At 34.0% G+C, this 18,432-nt stretch overlaps 1 protein-coding gene across 1 annotated transcript in view; it reads left to right on the top strand.

Annotated features, from left to right (window-relative positions):
* Brinp3 (BMP/retinoic acid inducible neural specific 3) overlaps positions 1–18,432 on the top strand; it is a 391,357-nt gene that overhangs the window by 218,223 nt on the left and 154,702 nt on the right. Inside the window, exon 4 of the mRNA XM_036202492.1 lies at positions 7,105–7,295. Within this exon, the coding sequence (XP_036058385.1) occupies positions 7,105–7,295 (191 nt within the window). The remainder of the gene's footprint in view (positions 1–7,104; positions 7,296–18,432) is intronic.

Here is an 18,432-nt window from a genome sequence, read left to right as displayed (position 1 = left end):
CTTTGTCTTGTTGACCACATCCTTTGCTCGACAAAAGCTTCTCAGTTTCAACAGGTCCCATTGATTGATTGTTTCTCTCAATGCCTGTGCTACTGGTGTTATATTTAGAAAGTGCGCTCCAGTGCTAATGCGTTCAAGAGTACTTCCTACTTCTCTACTATCAGATTCAGAGTAGCTGGATTTATGTTGAGGTCTTTGATCCACTTGGACTTAAGTTTTGTGCAAGTGACAGATATGTATCTATTTGCAGCCTTCTACATATTGACATCCAGTTATGCCAGCACCATTTGTTGAAGATGCTTTCTTTTTTCCATTGTACATTTGGCTTCTTTGTCAAAAATTATATGTTCATAGGTATGCAGGTTAATGTAAGGGTCTTCAATTTGATTCCATTGGTCCACATGCCGGTTTCTATGCCAGTACCAAGCTGTTTTTATTACTGTAGCTCTATAGTAGAGCTTGAGGTTGGGGATTGTGATGCCTCCAGAGGTTGTTTTATTGTACAGGATTCTTTTGGCTATCCTGGGTTTATTGTTTTTCCATATGAAGTTGAGTATTATTCTTTCCAGATCTGTGAAGAATTGTGTTGGTAATTTGATGGGAATTGCGTTGAAATCTGTAGATTGCTTTTGGTAAGATCGCCATTTTTACTATGTTAATCCTGCCTATCCATGAGCATGGGAGATCTTTCCATTTTCTGACATCTTCTTCAACTTCTTTTTTCAGGCACTTACAGTTCTTGTCATATAGGTCCTTCACATGCTTAGTTAGGGTAACCCCAAGGTATTTTTTTTATCATTTGTGTCTATTGTAAATGGTGATGTATCTCTGATTTCCTTCTCAGCCTTTTTGTCTATTGTATATAGGAGGGCTACTGACTTTTGAGTTGATCTTGTATCCTGCTATGTTGTTGAAGGTTTTTTATTAGATGTATGAGTTCCTTGGTTGAATTTTGGGGGTCGCTCATATATACTATCATGTCATCTGCAAACAGGGAAACTTGACTTCTTCCTTTCCAATTTGTATCCCCTTAATCTCCTTATGTTGTCTTATATCTCTGGCTAGAACTTCAAGTACTATATTGAATAAGTATGGGGAGAGGGGACAGCCTTGCTTTGTTCCTGATTTTAGTGGTATTGCTTTGAGTTTCTCTCCATTTAATTTGATGTTGGCTGTTGGCTTGCTGTAGATTGCCTTTATTATGTTTAGGTATGTTCCTTGTATTCCTGATCGCTCCAAGACCTTTATCATGAAGAGGTGTTGGATTTTGTCAAATGCCTTTTCTGCATCTAGTGAGATGATCATGTGGTATTTTTCTTTGAGTTTGTTTATATGGTGTATTACATTGATGGACCTTTGTATGTTGAACCATCCTTTCATTCCTGGGATGAAGCCTACTTTATCATGGTGGATAATTGTTTTTATGTGTTCTTGGAGTCTGTTTGCCAGTATTATATGGAGTATTTTTGCATCACTGTTCATGAGGGGAGATCGGTGTGTAGTTCTCTTTCTTTGTAGCAATGTCGTTTGGTTTAGGAATCAGGGTAATTGTAGCCTCATAGGAGTTTGGTAATATTCCTTCTGCTTCTATTGTGTGGAACAATTTAAAGAATATTGGTATTAAGTCTTTTTTGAAGATCTGGTAGAATTTTGCAGTGAAACCATCTGGTCCTGGGCATTTTTTTTGGTTGGGAGATTTTAATGACTGATTCTATTTCCTTAGCAGTTATTGGACTATTTAAATGGTTTATCTGGTCTTGATTTAACTTAGGCATGTGGTACCTATCCAGAAAATTATCGAATTCTTTTAGATTTTCCAGTTTTGTGGAATAGAGGTTTTTGAAGTATGGCCTGATGATTCTCTGGATTTCCTCATTGTCTGTTGTTATGTCCCCCTTTTCATTTCTGATTTTGTTAATTTGGATGCTCTCTCTCTGTCTTTTGGTTAGTTTGGATAAGGGCTTGTCTATCTTGTTGATCTTCTCAAAGAACCAACTCTTTGTTTCATTAATCCTTTGTATTGTTCTCTTTATTTCTATTTTATTGATTTCAGCTCTCAATTTGATAATTTCCTGGCATCTGTTCCTCCTGAGAGACTTTGCTTCTTTCTGTTCAAGGGCTTTCAAGTGTGCTGTTAAGTCACTTGCTTGAGATTTCTCCAGCTTCTTTATGTGGGCATTTAGTGCTATGAATTTCCCTCTTAGCACTGCTTTCATAGTATCCCATAAGTTTGGATGTGTGTTGTATTCATTTTCATTGATCTCTAGGAAGTCTTTAATTTCTTTCTTTATTAATTTCTTAACCCACTGGTGATTCAGTTGAGCATTATTCAGTTTCCATGAGATTATAGGATATCTGTAGTTTTTTTCTGTTGTTGAAATCTAACTTTAAACCATGGTGGTCTGATAGAACACAGGAGGTTATTCCAATTGTTTTGTATCTTTTGAGATTTGCTTTGTGGCCAAGTATGTGGTTGATTTTAGAGAAGGTTCATTGGGTGCTGAGAAGAAGGTGTATTCTTTTTTGTTCAGGTGGAATGTTCTGTAGATATCGATTAAGTCCATTTGAGCCATAACATCAGTTAAGACCATTATGTCTATGTTAAGTTTCACTTTGGCCAATCTGTCCAGAGGTGAAAGTGGGGTGTTGAAGTGTGTGTGTATTTTTGTTCTTTGGGGTTTACTGCTGTGGTGTTATCTATTGCCTGTGTTTTCATGGGTGTATCTGCCTTCTATAGTTTGGAATTTTCCTTCTACTGCTTTCTGTAGGGCTGGGTTTGTGGATAAGTATTGTTAAATCTGGGTTTGTCTTGGAAGGTTTTGTTCACTCCATCTATGATGATTGTAAGTTTTGCTGGGTATACTAGTCTAGGCTGGCATCCATGGTCTCTTAGTGTCTGCATTATATCTGTCTAGGTCCTCCAGGCTTTCAAAGTCTCCATTGAGAAATCAGGTGTTATTCTGATGGGTTTGCCTTTATTAGTCACTTGGCCTTTTTCCTTTCCTTCCCTTAATATTCTTTCTTTAGTCTCTACATTTAGTTGTTTAATTATTATGTGGCAAGGGGACTTTTTTGGGGGGGTCTAGTGTGTTTGGTGTTCTATAGGCTTCTTGTATCTTCATAGGCATTTCCTTCTTTAAGTTGGGAAAGTTTTCTTCTATGATCTTGTTAAATATATTTTCTGTGTCTTTGAGTTATTATTCTTTTCCTTCCGCTATCCCTATTATTCGTAGGTTTGGTCTTTTCATGGTGTCCCAAATTTCTTGGACATTTTGGGTCATGACTTTGTTGGTTTTAGTGTTTTCTTTGACTGATGAATCTATTTCTTCTACCGTATCTTCAACACCAGAGATCCTCTCTTCCATCTCTTGCACTCTGTTGGTTATACTTGCCTCTGAAGTTCCTGTTTGTTTTCTCAGATTTTGTATTTCCAGCATTCCTTCTGCTAGTGTTTTCTTAATTTTTTCTAATTCCCTCTTCAGTTCTTAGACTGTTTCCCTTGCTTTTTCATGATTTTCTTTCAGGGACTTTCTGTTTTCTTCTACTTTATTTGTCCTTTCCTCTAGTTTTTTATAGCGTTCTTCCCATTTTTTGTTTGTCTGTTCCTCCACTTTATTTTTGATTTCTTCTATATGAGGCTGTAGCATCTTCATGTTACTTCCATATACAGTATTTTGCAATTTTTTCTCATATTTCTTGAATTAATACTGAATTACTTTATTTAGATAGATTTATAATACATATTCATTTATGATGATACATTCATATTATGAGGCTATAATTTTCAGAAAAATATACTTAATAATCTTCAGTTAATAATTTTCATTTATAATTTGGAATTGACATAGCCAGTTCTGGGATATAAAATATGACTTGCTCTGTTTTTTAAATAAGTTTCCATTAAAATTATGCATTAATTTATTATTTAATGATAAATGGTGATATTCAGAAAAATAACCATTTTGCCTATTAAAGTTTGTTTTTGTGAGTTTTAGGACCATTTTTATAAGTTTCAAATTATCTTCTTTTCAGTGGTGGACTTTCATGAAAAATTATTTGTAATAATCTTATACCAAAGTGGCTTTCTCCATTTACTTAGTATATTTATATAGTTTATTTATGTATAATTTCTGTAATTCAGTACTAATTTTTTCTTTGATTTTTTTGCTAAATTTCACACAAGTACAATATCAGTAATCATTTTATTTATTTATGTTTTGATGAAAATAATAACCCAGCTTTCTTTATTTTTGTGTTTGCCTTGTCATTGTATTTGTGTATGTGTCTGGGTTTGTGTATTTATCATTGTGATTGTGTTTGTGTGTTGAGACAGATTTTTATATAGCAGAAAAAGGACACAAACTCACTATATTTCCCTGACAAAGATCTTTGCGCTGTCTCCATCCATGCCTTTCCTTCTTAAGTAGCACAACTTACATGGCTCTAATTTTAATCAGAAAAATGTTCCTGGCTTTCTCTAGTACTTTTTTTGTTTTTCTTGTTGTGAGTTCCACCATTTTTTCTTATTAAAGAACTGTGATATAATTATTCATTTACAAAATAATCATTAGGAATCCATCATCAAATACATTGTGATATTAGTGATAATCATAGATTTTATTTCTAGATATCATCATATTATAGACAGATTTTTCTGTCTCACCTGTCAGCTCCCAAATAACTATATGGTAACTTCTTATTAATTATAAAAACTTGCTGGGTGGTGGTAGCACATGGCTTAATCCCAGCACTCAGGAGGCAGAGGCACATGGATCTCTATGAGTTCCAGGCTAGCCTGGTCTGCAGAGTGAGATCCAGGACAGGCAACAAAACAACTACACAGAGAAATCCTGTCTTGAAAAACAAACACACAAACAGGATTATGAAAACTTGACTGATACTTTGGCTTGTTTCTCACTAGCTCTTATAACAAATTAACCAATTTCTATTATGTTACCTTCTGCCTCATGGCTTTATTAGCTTTATTCCTCACTGCCTATGCTGCGTTCCTGCTTACTCCATGTTGGGCTGGCAACTCCACCCTCCTTTCCCAGCATCCTCTCTTCCGTGAAAAATCCTGCCTAACTATTAACCATTTAGCTCTTTATTAAACTAATCACAGTGACATTTCTTCACACAACATAAAGAAATATTCTGCAAATGATATGCTAAATATTTTCTTAATTTTGTAATCTTGAAAAAGCCTCACACTACTAAAATTATCACATTTGGTCAAGAGTAAGATGTTTATCAATTTTACTAGTAGACATTTTTTATCAACACAATATTTTTGATCTTTCATTAAGGCTAATAAATATCTGTTATGTGCATATGCTTTCAAATATATATGCCAATGTTATGTGAAATTCTTTAAAGATTTTTTTTCTTCCATACTCTCTGGAAACATTTTAACAAATCTTTAATTTTAATCTTCAAAATTTTAGCAGAATCCCCTTATGAAATCATTTGTGTCAGTTCAGTGAGCATTGTGTTTAAAGTATTTTATTACCAAGAAACCAAAAACTTACACTTTAACAATCTCATAAAATAATTATTTTATGGCTTCCAACTTTGAGTTATGTTGAATTTACTATGTCAATTGTCCTTGCACTTTTACTCTTTGAAAAAATGTGTCTGGATATTTAGTGTCTTTCTTATCTGATATCCCAAGGAAGCTGTTTTGAGATTTATCTATATATTTTACAATTGAAAATTATCTTTTTAGCTATTTTTCCTTGTTTCATATAGGTTTATTTTTCATCACTCCTTATTTTGTATTAGATTCATATAGCTTGCAAACTTCTATGAACTATATCACATATGTTTATCAGCATAACCATTTCTCTATGAACTATCATAGCTCTATCCTTTAAACTGTGGTATCAGAAAAGTTTTCTAGAAAAAATTAGAATGCATCCTATATAATTTATCATAGAAAAATTTCAAATACTAAATATTTTCCCTTAGGTTTTGAGAGAGAAAAGGAAATTATATATATATATATATGTGTGTGTGTGTGTGTGTGTGTGTGTGTGTGTGTGTTTGTGTGTGTGTGTGTATAATTAAAATCTCAAAAATTATTTTAAATCATTTCAATCATTTAGTGTTTTGTATATGTATAATTTTTATTAACAGCTTATTACAATGTAAATGTGAATCAACTGTCTTGCAGAGGTCTATAGGCTCATGTCATTAGATGGTCACATGAGCTCCTCTATTATAAAATATATACCATCTTTCAAATAGATAGGGGATATATACTGCTCTTGTGGATGACCTCATTTGGTCTATCCTAGGCACACTCTTTCAGTATTTAAGTAGGCACAATGCCGCCATAACACATGGGTTCCTGAGGGAGAACATGAAGCAAATTTGGCAATTATTTGTTAGATAAATATGAAATGCTGTTAAAATCTGAGAAGAACAAGTTCTTCACATCCAACTTAGATAGTATGGGTTTTCTTTCTTACTATTTGATCTTTGGAAACCAAAGCTTACCTGTAATTCACCATAAGTCTTGTCTCACTGTCCACCAGCATTATCGGTTTCTATGACTTCCATTGAGTTTAGTGATTTACATAGTGCCAAATAATGCACCAGATTTTTAATACACAATAGGAAGGAAACTTGTGAATGTGTTGCTAATGAATATGTACATGCATAAAATATAGATTCTGTGCATTTCAAATGTATACCAGACTACTACTTAAGTTTTTTTGTTTCCACCTTGATATGCTGTTCCCATGGTAAAATTCCTGGTTTAATGTTGTGCTACAAAACTTCACTTAATATTTTATAAGACTTAACTTTGTGGTCAAAAAATATTCACTAAGTTAAACTACATGACAAAGTCAATTAGTTTAATGAAATTATCCTTTAACATCTTGATATTTAAAATTTACTAAACATATATTCAAAGCCTTAAATATCTGTGGTACTTCTAGGTACTTGGAAAAGAAAATTATAAACATTTTAAAAACCTCATTAAATTTTATGACTTTCACTCATTTTTCTTCACAGGAGTTTATAGGCTTTCATTCTTGGAGATAAGTATAAAACGTGCTTTAACTGGGAAATACAATCGTTTTCATATCATTAACACAGGAGAGGAGTCACTCACAATTTTTGTGGACAAGCGGAAGCTGAGCAAAAGATCTGAAGGAAGTGATACAAGCACCAATAGTTCATCTGTCACCCTGGAGACCCTACATCAGTTGGCTGCTTCCTATTTCATTGACAGGGACAGCACTCTTCGCAGACTCCACCATATCCAAATTGCATCCACTGCCATCAAGGTAAGCATGAAATAACACTAGCATTGCTCCTTTCCTTTGTTTATCCTGTTTCTATGATATCTCTCTGGTCATTTCTTGGACCAGTGATTTAAATGATTGTTATAAAAATGTGTTTTAGTTTTTAAGTGCTTTTAATCATAAGGTATAATTATATGCAGATTGATACAGTATTTTCAATTGATAAGTAGGTCAGGTTTTTTCTTTTTTAATGAGGAAATATAATTAAAATTTATTTAATTTTGAAATTCAGTCTTGTTCAGAGACACTTCTTGGAATAGTGTACGTAAGATTAACCTTAAAAATCATATAGATTATATTTGCAATTGTTCTTCATACTATGCTTTTAAAATATAGCAAGGTGTTCTATTATGATGAAAGTGAGTTAGAGCAAAAATAAAATCATGAAGAGTTCTTGACTAAGGTATTTAAAAGTGGAATTAGAATACACTGCTGTGGGATGTTCTGTACATCAAATGTGTTGCTCTGATTGATTAATAAATAAAACACTGATTGGCCAGTAGCCAGGCAGGATGTACAAGTTGGATAAGGAGAGAGGAGAATTCTGGGAAGTAGAAGGCTGAGGCAGAGTAACACTGCCCGCTGCTGCCATGACAAGTGAGATAGAAGATACTGGTAAGCCACAAGCCACATGGCAACTTATAAATTAATAGAAATGGACTAATTTAAGATAGAAGAACTAGATAGCAAGAAGCCTGCCACAGTCATACAGTTTGTAAGCAATATAAGTCTCTCTGTGTTTACTTGGTTGGGTCTGAGCAGCCGTGGGACTAGCAGGTAAGAGAGATTTGTCCTGACTCTGGGCCAGGCAGGAAAACTATAACAACAAAGAGAAAACTCTAGCTACAAATGGTGCCCAGTGGCTTGAGTTTCCACCTTAAACCTGAGAATATTTAATAAGCAATTAAAAACTGAGCTAAAAAAAGCTTCCTAGTTGTCTCTCTCAAGATGGTAGGTTCCTGGCATGTGTTTGACCAGCAGTATGGTGGGAATGAGGCGTCTGTAAGCTGCACATTATGCTGTGTGGTGGATTTAGCCTTTGCTAGTTAAAAAAAAAAAAAAAAAAGTTTCTGGGCTACATGCTGCATGCTGCTTTGATTAAAGCATAGACCCACTGTTTCTAAGAGTTGATGGCTTCCAGAGCTGGTGATAAATGTACCACCATCATGTTAGGAAGCTGAGGTGGGCAGAGTCACCAGCCATCCATATTATATAAGAACAGGCCACAACAACAACTAATGATCTTCTAAAGACATCAACAACTCTACCTTTAAAATGGTTAACAGACAAGGCTGTAATGGTTCATCAATGGCCTTTAACAACAGAGAAATTCCAGGCTTTAGAAAAGCTGGTAGAAGATCAGTTAAATGCTCAGCATATTGAAGAATCAACCATCCCTTGGCATTCTCCTGTATTTCTTATATAAAAGAAATCTGGTAAATGGAGAATGATAACAGACTTTAGAGCAATTAACAAAGTAATTCAGCCAATGAGCTCTCTATAATCTGGAATTCCTTTGCCTACTCTGTTACCTAAAGGATGGCCTTTCATAGTTTTGATTTAAAAGACTGTTCATCTACATTAAGTATTTGGAATGGGTTTCTGAAAGACAAAAATATCCCCTAATGTAGAATTGGTAGAACAATGCTATCTGCTCATCAAAGTAATTTGACTTCGTAGTTAGTAAGTTTGACTATCAAATAAAACGTGTGGTGATGTAGGTAAACAATCAGATGATATAAGAAATCAAGAAAGGAGAAGCAGAGAATGAGGTTTTGAAGGGTGAGATTTTGTGATTATACACTTTTAGTGGCATTTCTAGAGAATATTAAGCTAATCATGTTATTGTGTTTGGCCAAGGGCAAGAGTATTGATAACTTAAGAATGGGCACAGTAGGTTTTTGGAAGAATGTTGCAATAACAAAATGAATACAATGAATATTTTTGTCATCTCATGTCTCATATGTCATATTTAATATAAATATTAAGTATAAAAATCATAGTTCTATGAAATGAAAGTGAATGTATGCATGCCTTTGTGCCTGTAAGTTGAGAGGTGACTACTGTGATATTTGGGGAAATGTGAGCATGTACACTGGTGCATACACACACACACACACACATACACATTAAAGATAATATTGGAAAATATTGAAATATCTTTAACAGAAGTATTACCAAAAAATATGGGAAGTTCTGACATATGTATGTTTAGTGTCTCTAGTATAAGCATTAGGAATTTTTTCTCTAGATGTAAATAATAAAATGCAATTTTACATAATTTATACTTTATAATCTATAATTTAGAAGTCAACCTCTAACTGTGGAGCCTATATTGAGGAACTGAGCGTATAAGAAATATTTAGGCTGTATAGATTAACATGTAACCAGCACAATTTCAGATATCTTTGATAATGTGGAAAAGCTTTAAGGTAGGATATTGTTAAATATTTACTTGACAATATTGAAGAGAAATACACTTTACCAGAAAGCAATTTTAATAATGAAATCAATGTTTTAAGCTATAATTTCCAATAGAGAAAGCATGGATGTGTGTATATTGTATAGTTATTGACTTTTTATTCATTAAAAGTAGAAATATACAGCAGAGTTTTTAACACTCATTAGTAAAAAAAATATTCACTCACACCTCATAACTAAAAACAATGACTATTTCCCCATAGACTTTTTCTCTTAAAGGAAGAGACAGCATATGTTTTAATGTAGCATGTAACTGCATATTAAAAGCATTTTAGACTTTGCCTACACAAGTATTATTGGAAAGATAAGACTCCACATAGTTCATAGTTTGGCTGTGTAGTAGAAAGGAAGTCCAGATAGAAGAGGCTCTGAAGAGGAATGGGGAATCTAGGAACTGTTCTGAAATAGAGAAGTAACATTGTGTTTGGAAGCTAACACTCTTAACTTGATTGGGTGGGCATCTGACAATCCCGTTCTTCCACTAACCATGAGAGTTCCTGAAGGGCCACGTGTTGGCCCACAGGTTGAAGATTGGCAGCAGTGAAGCCTTAGGGAATGGAGAAGAAACAAAGTTTAATGAGGATGATGAATGAAGAGGTTACAAATGAAAACATTTAGATTTTACCATTAAACTATAAAAAAAAAAATCTGGAAATAATTCATGTGCCAGATCACAATAGCATGGCTGTGAGCTCAGACACAGAAATGTATTAATTGTGCAAGAGTGAGGGACAATATGGCAATTCTGGACTTAACTCTGTCCTCAATGCTATTGATTTTTAGAGGACTTTGTAATTTGAAGTGACTGTTAATGTCTGAAGCAGGGTAAGTTGCATTCTGGGATACTCTGAAGGTTTATGCCACTGTGTTATGCTCAAGCTGCAATGAAGCTCAAAGGTGGATGTTCACGTGAGCCCTAGAAGACAGACATTTAAAGCACAAACACTCTAAAACGGGTCCCTACGTGGGTTAAAGAAATATATACCATTTGTGTATATGATAGTACATATAACAATGAATAAATGATGGAATAAACATGTCAAATATGGGCAAATGAGGTGGTGAAACATATTCAAGAATATCCAAACATAAATAAAAATGACATGAAATGACTTTAAGGAAGCCACTCCAAAACATATCCAGTCCCTGCATGTGCACACACACCCACCCACCCCCACACACACTCTCTAAGACACACACACGTTAAAAAACTATGAGGGAGCACTAATAATAAAAGTCAATGTATTGAAGTAAATAATTGAATACAGAGGGTTGTTATATTGTATAGAAACTCAATTTTATCCCTTCACTAAATCCCTAGAGTTTCCATTCATTGCCTTCACATGTTATATATGACATGATGTGATGTGATGTGATATGATATGATATGATATGATATGATATGATATAAGCTGGTATAAGAATAACAAAATGCACAGTTTCTTTGTTTGGTTATACTATGTGTGTTCAAAGTGCCATGTATTAAGCATTTTATTTCTTGAATAAATGTTGAACACATTTGCCTTTCAATTCACAGAATTTAAAAAGCAAAGTACTATTAAAGGTAACTCAAATGAGATTACCAGGCATCAACAAAAATGCAACTAAATCTGCACATCATGCCAACTTTATCCATGTGAATTCTTGAAAAATACATAGGAGTTTATCAATTAGTACTAACTATGAGCTGCATTCTGGAAAATGAAATACAACAATATGTTGTATTTATATCCTATAATTATGAAAGTAAATGTGAGTATTGCTCATCAACGCAACTCTAAATTTCCTAACAGAGGCCCCAACTTCTGTGTAGCCCAATAATATTCCATAAAAGTGTGGTTAATACATTGATATAAACTTGTATTTCTAAAAAAAAAAACCCATTCATTGTTATGTCAAACAAGTATCTATAACTGGTTATTACTTTTAAAAATCCAATAACTGATGGAAGTGGATGCAGAGATCCTCAGCCAGGCCCCAGGTGGAGCTCCAGGTATCCAACTGTCGAAAAAGAGGAGGGTCTGCAAGAGCGTGAATTGTTGTATCCAAGATTGCAAAAAGCACAGGGACAAATAGCTAAATGAATGGAAGCACATGAATTATGAACCAAGGGCTGTGGAGGCCCCAGCTGGATCAGGCACTCTGGATAAGTGAGACAATTGAATAGCTTGATCTGTTTGGGAGGCACCCAGTCTGTGGGACCAGGACCTGTCCTTAGTGCATGAGCTGGTTGTTTGGAACCTTGGGCTTACACAGGGACACTTTGCTCAGCCTGGAAGGAGGAGACTGGACCTTCCTGTACTGAATCCACCAGGTTTAAATGAATCCCCAGGGGAGTCTTGACCCTGGAGGAGAGGGGAATGGAGGGAAGGGGATGGGGGGAAGATGGGGGTGTGGGCGGGAGGGGGGAGGACAGGGGAACCCATGGCTGATCTGTAAAATTTAAAACACAAATATAATAAAGAAAAAAAAAAGCTTGAGGCAAACCCTGTACCCAAAGACATTTGTCACCAGGACGTTAAGGCTGTTGTTCCTTTTCTGTCTCTGCGTAATAAATAATCATGGTTAAAAAAAAAAAAAAAAAAAAAAAAAAAAAAAAAAACCTCAACTCAACTGAATTAACTGACACCCAATTTCACTAATATGGCCTTTATTTTGAAATACCTTGAAAAGATCAAAGTTTTAACAGGGAAATTAATGGGAAAACAAAATTAAAGTTTATCTGGGGTGGGAATTTAACAAAAACCTAATTTTGATTATACACATGCTTTGTGAAAAAGTTTTTTTCTACATTAAGTTTTAAAATTATTCAATGAGTAAAACTGAATTATTTAATAGAATTTAATTAATGGTGTTAGAATAACATAATTGTTATTTTTTTGAAATATTGATGTATACTGTTTTTCTATGGTTTATGTTATTATAGAATAGCAATTATTATAATAGAGAATAATATGAGAAAAATTTTTAATTTTCAGTGTTTATAGTTTAAAGAAATCCAGAAAAAACACACAGGGTATGCTAAAGTTCACTCAGTTCAAAAATGTTTTTCATGTTTCATGTTTAGATTGCAGTAGGTAAAGTCGAGAAATTTTGCATATGCCTTAAACTCTTAAATTGCATGCTGTGAGGACTGATATTTTCTATCAACTTTATGGGATTTAGAATTATCATTTAAACAAATCAGGGTCTCCTCTCTCTTTCTCTCGCTCTTTCTCTCTCTCTCTCTCTCTCTCTCTCTCTCTCTCTCTCTCTCTCTCTCTCTCTCTCTCTCTCTCTCTCTCTCTCTGTGCATGTGTGTGTGTGTGTGTGTGTGTGTGTGTGTGTGTGTGTCTGTGTGTGTGTGTACTGGATTATCTAAATTAATTTTAAATGGGGAGAAAAGACCAGCTCTCAATGTGACAAGCTGTAGATGTATCCTGCTTGTTAAATAAGAAACACAGAACCGATTGCAGAGTTAAAAACCAAGAGGTCAGAGCAAAAGCGGAAAACCTTACCCTTCACTGCTTCTGCCGTTCTTCCTCTCCGCAAGAGACCTACTTCTGTGTGTCCTGTCTATTTAAAGACTTTCTGTTCTGTTTTCTCATTGGTTGTAAACCCAGCCACATGACCTCCTTGTCACTGCCTGTTTGTACAGACCTCCAGGTCGTCTATGGTTGGTATTGAGATTAAAGGCGTGTGTCTGCCATGCTGGCTGTGTCCTTGAACACACAGAGATCCGCCTAGCTCTGCCTCCCAAGGCGTGCCCCACTACTGCTTGGCTTCTGCTCTGGCTTGCTCTGACCTCAAGGCAACTTTATTGACATACAAATAAAATCACATTTCAATACAAATAAAATATCACTGAAACATGCACCATTCCACAGGGTTGGTTATAATTGGAATAAAAAACTAAATGCAGGCTGAGGGCCTGATTTCATTACACTCTGCTTCTTGACTGAGGATGGCATACCCTTAGCTTTTGCAAGCTGCTTTCCCATTGACTTCTCTGCAGAGACAGATTTTCCTATCAAAGTGTGAGCCAAAATGCCACCTGCTTCCTTAAACTGCCTCAGTCAATCTTTGTTGCAATGACAAGTACCTAATATATTTATATATTAAATTAATATTTGAATCCACATATAGAATCAAACAAGAAAACCACCCTTAAGCAGCATTGTTTATATGTTGAGAGTAAAATTTAGTGATTTTTCTATTAGTTTATTTTCTATAAATAAACAATAACTTTTAAAGTGATAAAATAAAGTAAGGCTCATAATCCTTGCATTTTGAGATGTTGAAACAGGATAATTATAAATTCATAGTCTGGTTGTATTATTGAGTATGTACAAATTAAAAAGAATTAATCACTATTCCAAAGTAAAAATAAGTTGTAAGAGCTTTGGATATAGCTCAGTGTTAATATGCTTAAAATGAAAGTCTGCTATGACTTGTGAAATTGTTATACAGTCTATCTCATTGGCATGTCTATCTTGATATCAACTCAGCTCACATGCCATACTTTTTAAAAATTATTTCTTTTATTGTTTGAGATTATCATATTATTATATCATTTTCTTTAAACATTTCAAACTTCCCATAAGCTCCTTTTTACTCTTTTTCAAATCCAGTCCTTCTCAGTTTGTATAGTGCTCTTTGTAGGTGTATTTTCATGGACTCATTCATTTTTTTTCAAACTTCCAGTGTACAATCTAGTATTAAATGCATTTTTCATGTTCTTCACTGCATTTATATATTCACTCATCCCCAGTGTTCGCAACTTTGGGTTCCCATCAATACCTCCCTTAAAAATACCTTTTTTTGTTTTGTTGGTTTCTGTATTCTCTATATACATGAGAATATCATTGCACAGCATTTTTCAGTTAGTAGTTGGTGGATTTTACTATGAAAAATGACTACCTTGTTCATCCTTGATATCATGAATGATTGAATTCCCTCGTTTACAGGGTGCAATATTATAATGTTGATTATACAATCTGTATGCTGCTCCCCCAAAAAACCCACACATGCTATTGGAGATAATGCTATAATGGACACATGTGTGTCTCTCTCTTTATACATTTATGCATATATATATATATATATATATATATATATATGTAAATCGATACAGTACTTCTCTGAGTTTTTAGTGCAAATGTATTTGTTTTTCCATTTTTGGCAATAGAAGTCATTAAATTTTTTTTTGTACATAATGGAGGTATTTTTGTCAGTTTTTAATATTTGATAATAAAATATCCATCATCACTAACAATTATATGGGTTTAAATTTTTCCTAATATTTATCATAATTTCCACTTTACATGTTAGTTGTTTTTTTTTTCTTTTTTTTTTGATCTTTATTCATTTATTTATTCTTCCTGGTGGCATAGGCAGAACTTATTATTATCTTCTGTTATTTTTTCAATCAAATTTTATGTGTGTGTGTGTGTGTGTGTGTGTGTGTGTATGTGTGTGTGTGTGTTTGTGTGTTAGCTACCAAGAGGTGACTAATATTTGCTTGTTATATCAAATAATGAGAGAAATAGGAAAAATATTGGGCATTTCCCTTCTTTGTGATGTTTATACTATGTTTATATCATTCTTTTGTCCAGATCCTTTCCAATTCAAGTCATTTTTTTCCTCCAATGGAGAAGGACACTCAATGAGGCTGTCAAGCTTCAGTTGCTTTGAGCTTCCACACACCACACTGTCTCTGTTCTTATTCAGAGCAAAGACTATAGTCATGCTTTGTATACTGCAATGTGGCAACCTCTATAGTTTGTACTAGCTGAGCCAGCGATACAAAGTAATACCTTGACAAAACACAACAACAAAAATTACAGACATGGGGATAGATAGACCATGCTGGTGATACAGTCTACTTGAGTATTGAAAATAAGGTTTTAGATAAAATAATCAGAATAGATATTTTCAAAAGAATATTGTAGTCAATTATTCTAGAATAAATAACATTTCTGACAAAGTTCTCTCAATATTAGAGCTTCAGCACAAATTAAGAAACAAGAAAACAGAGGAACTTTTTAACAACTTTCTCTTAGTAACAGAAAATGAAGCTGTGATCAGCAATAAAATGATAGATTTACGTGAGTGTTACACAAGCCATTCATACATTAATTAGCACTGGAAAGATACATGGAAAGTCATAAAATATTAAAAATAAAATAAAAACCTTCTAAAGCATGCACAGGTGAAAGAAAATCTAAAACTTAATAGTGCTGAAGAGATGACTCAGTGGAAGAATTTTGCTCACATTGTGAGGATCTGAGTTCAGACCTTTTAACCCACATAAATTCAGAAGCAATAGAAGCATCCATATTCCTAATGAATCTCAAGCAAGAAGAATCCTGGAAGAGCATGTGACAGCAAGCCTGGCATCTACCTTGGTACACAAGAAGGGACTCAGTCTCTAATAGTGTGAAAGCTTGAAACCACAACACATATAATAAGTAGGTGACAGGTATATGTTGATATTCATATTCTATTAAGAGATACGTAACAACTTAGGATAAATGTAAAGATTATCAAATTAAACATATAAAGAGTTTCAAATATTTACTTGCTTTACAAGAAACAGTTACAGAATATTAAAGCAAATTTGGCAGAAAACTGAATTTTTATCATGAAATAAATAAGAAGGCATGAATGCATAAACAAAAATGTACAAAATAAACCCCAAGCAAAACAACAAAAATAAAAATGAAAGTCAATAAATTGGGAAACAAGAAACATTGAGAAAAATTCAATCCATTTAAATATTTATTATTTGTAAGACATAAATGAAACTGATATAGCAAGATTTACCAGGTGATAAAACAGTTACAAATTCATTTTCCAGTACTAGAAGTGTATGAGTTAATGACATCTTCAGTAACACCAGTATGTGAATATTATTAAGCACATATTATAAACAAATTTATACCTACAGGTTTGAACATTGTCTCCTTCTTTGACAGACAGCTTTTTTAAGCTCATTCAAGAATGTAAAACCTAAATTACTCCATGTTTATTAGACAGACTGATGCTTAGTTAAAGATATATCTTGATGAGAAGACATCCTGTTCAGATGGCTTCAGTATTGAATTCTAACAAATATTTTAACATGGCAAAATTATACGAATTTTAGAAACTCATACAGAAAATTGAGATAGATTGATTTTGTCTAAGCCATGTTCTGAAATGAAAAAAAAAAAATTAATGTCAAACTAGGTGAAGAAACTACCAATAGAGCTGTGAGAGTGTGCAGGCAAGCAAAGTTGAAGCATCTTAAACCCAAGAATATATCAAAAGTTAAAGGTTGATTTCAAGAATTCAGGGAGCAACATGGAAAAAAATCTACCAATTTCAATTGTCATATTAATGACATTAAATTTAGAATCACACAGAAAATAGGTTTAGACATTTGTAGAGGTAAGGGAGCTTTGAATTAAGTCAGAAATGTGTTTGTATAAGAGAAAATAAAAAGCAGGAGAAATGGAACTTCCACACCTGACAAGCAGTATGCACAAAAGTCTCTAAATAGGTGTTTTCTAATTTCAAGACAGAGATGACTGCTACTATTGCTGTTATTAAACATTGTTCTTCAGGGTGCAGCTACTTCAGACATCCAAGATAAAGAACTAAGTCATTAAAATATGACAAAAACAAATTTTTATTCATAGTTAATATAAGTGGCTGCTGAAAAACCAATGATGTCTTTGAAAACAGAGAAAAAACAAAAGTGGAATTTTCCAAGCTTACAGTGTAATGAGTACTATAAGTCCATTTCTACAGAATGTGAAAGTATTAATCAATGATCAACGTGAAAAAAATCAATAAAAACCATTGAAGCATTATTCAAATTCTTCAGTTCATGGTTTAAATATTACTATTACAATCCTTTAAACATGTATGGAATACATATGTTTATGTCCATCATATGTCTACAGATGCTCTGTGTATCAGTCCATCTGTCAGAACACATTGTACATACCCATCTGTCTTAGTCAATGCTCTATTGCTGTCAAGAGATACCATTACCAAGGCAACTCTTACAAAGGAATTGAGTAAGTCTTCTTCACAGTTTCAGAGGTTTAGTCCGTTTTCATTATGGCAAGGAGCATGGTGGCACAAAGGCAGGCAAGGCACTAGAAAAGCAGTTGAGAGTTCCATATCTGGATCCAAAGGCAGCATGGGGAGAGGGAGACTGAGACTTGGGCTTTTGAAGTCTCAAAGCCAACCCTTTTTGACACACTCCCTCCAGCAAAGCTATGCCTACTCTAACGAGGCCACATCTCTTATTCCTTCTTAAGTAGTTCATTCCCTGAGTCTAATCATTCAAACATATGAGCCTATGAGGGTAATACTTATTCACACCCCAATACCACCCATAATCTCCCTGAAAGCTACTGGTTTCCCTCATTGTTTTTCTGTTCCACTGTGTTTCTGACCAGTTTCTTTGACAAGTAATTTTCATTATTATGATTATTTACTTAACAAAAACTCTGTGGTTTCTTTGCTGCTTTTCAATTCGTTTTCGTTTTCAATTTTTAAGGAGTGTTTTTCTTATAGAAATGTATTCGCTTCCTTGTTTATCCTTCCTGTACTGCTTAGATCTGGTAGATGCCTGTGATCCTTTTTGATATATTTTTTACTAATT

This window comes from Onychomys torridus, chromosome 11 (assembly GCF_903995425.1).
Source record: "Onychomys torridus chromosome 11, mOncTor1.1, whole genome shotgun sequence".
Taxonomy (NCBI): domain Eukaryota; kingdom Metazoa; phylum Chordata; class Mammalia; order Rodentia; family Cricetidae; genus Onychomys; species Onychomys torridus.
This window is presented reverse-complemented; position numbering and strand designations above follow the sequence as displayed.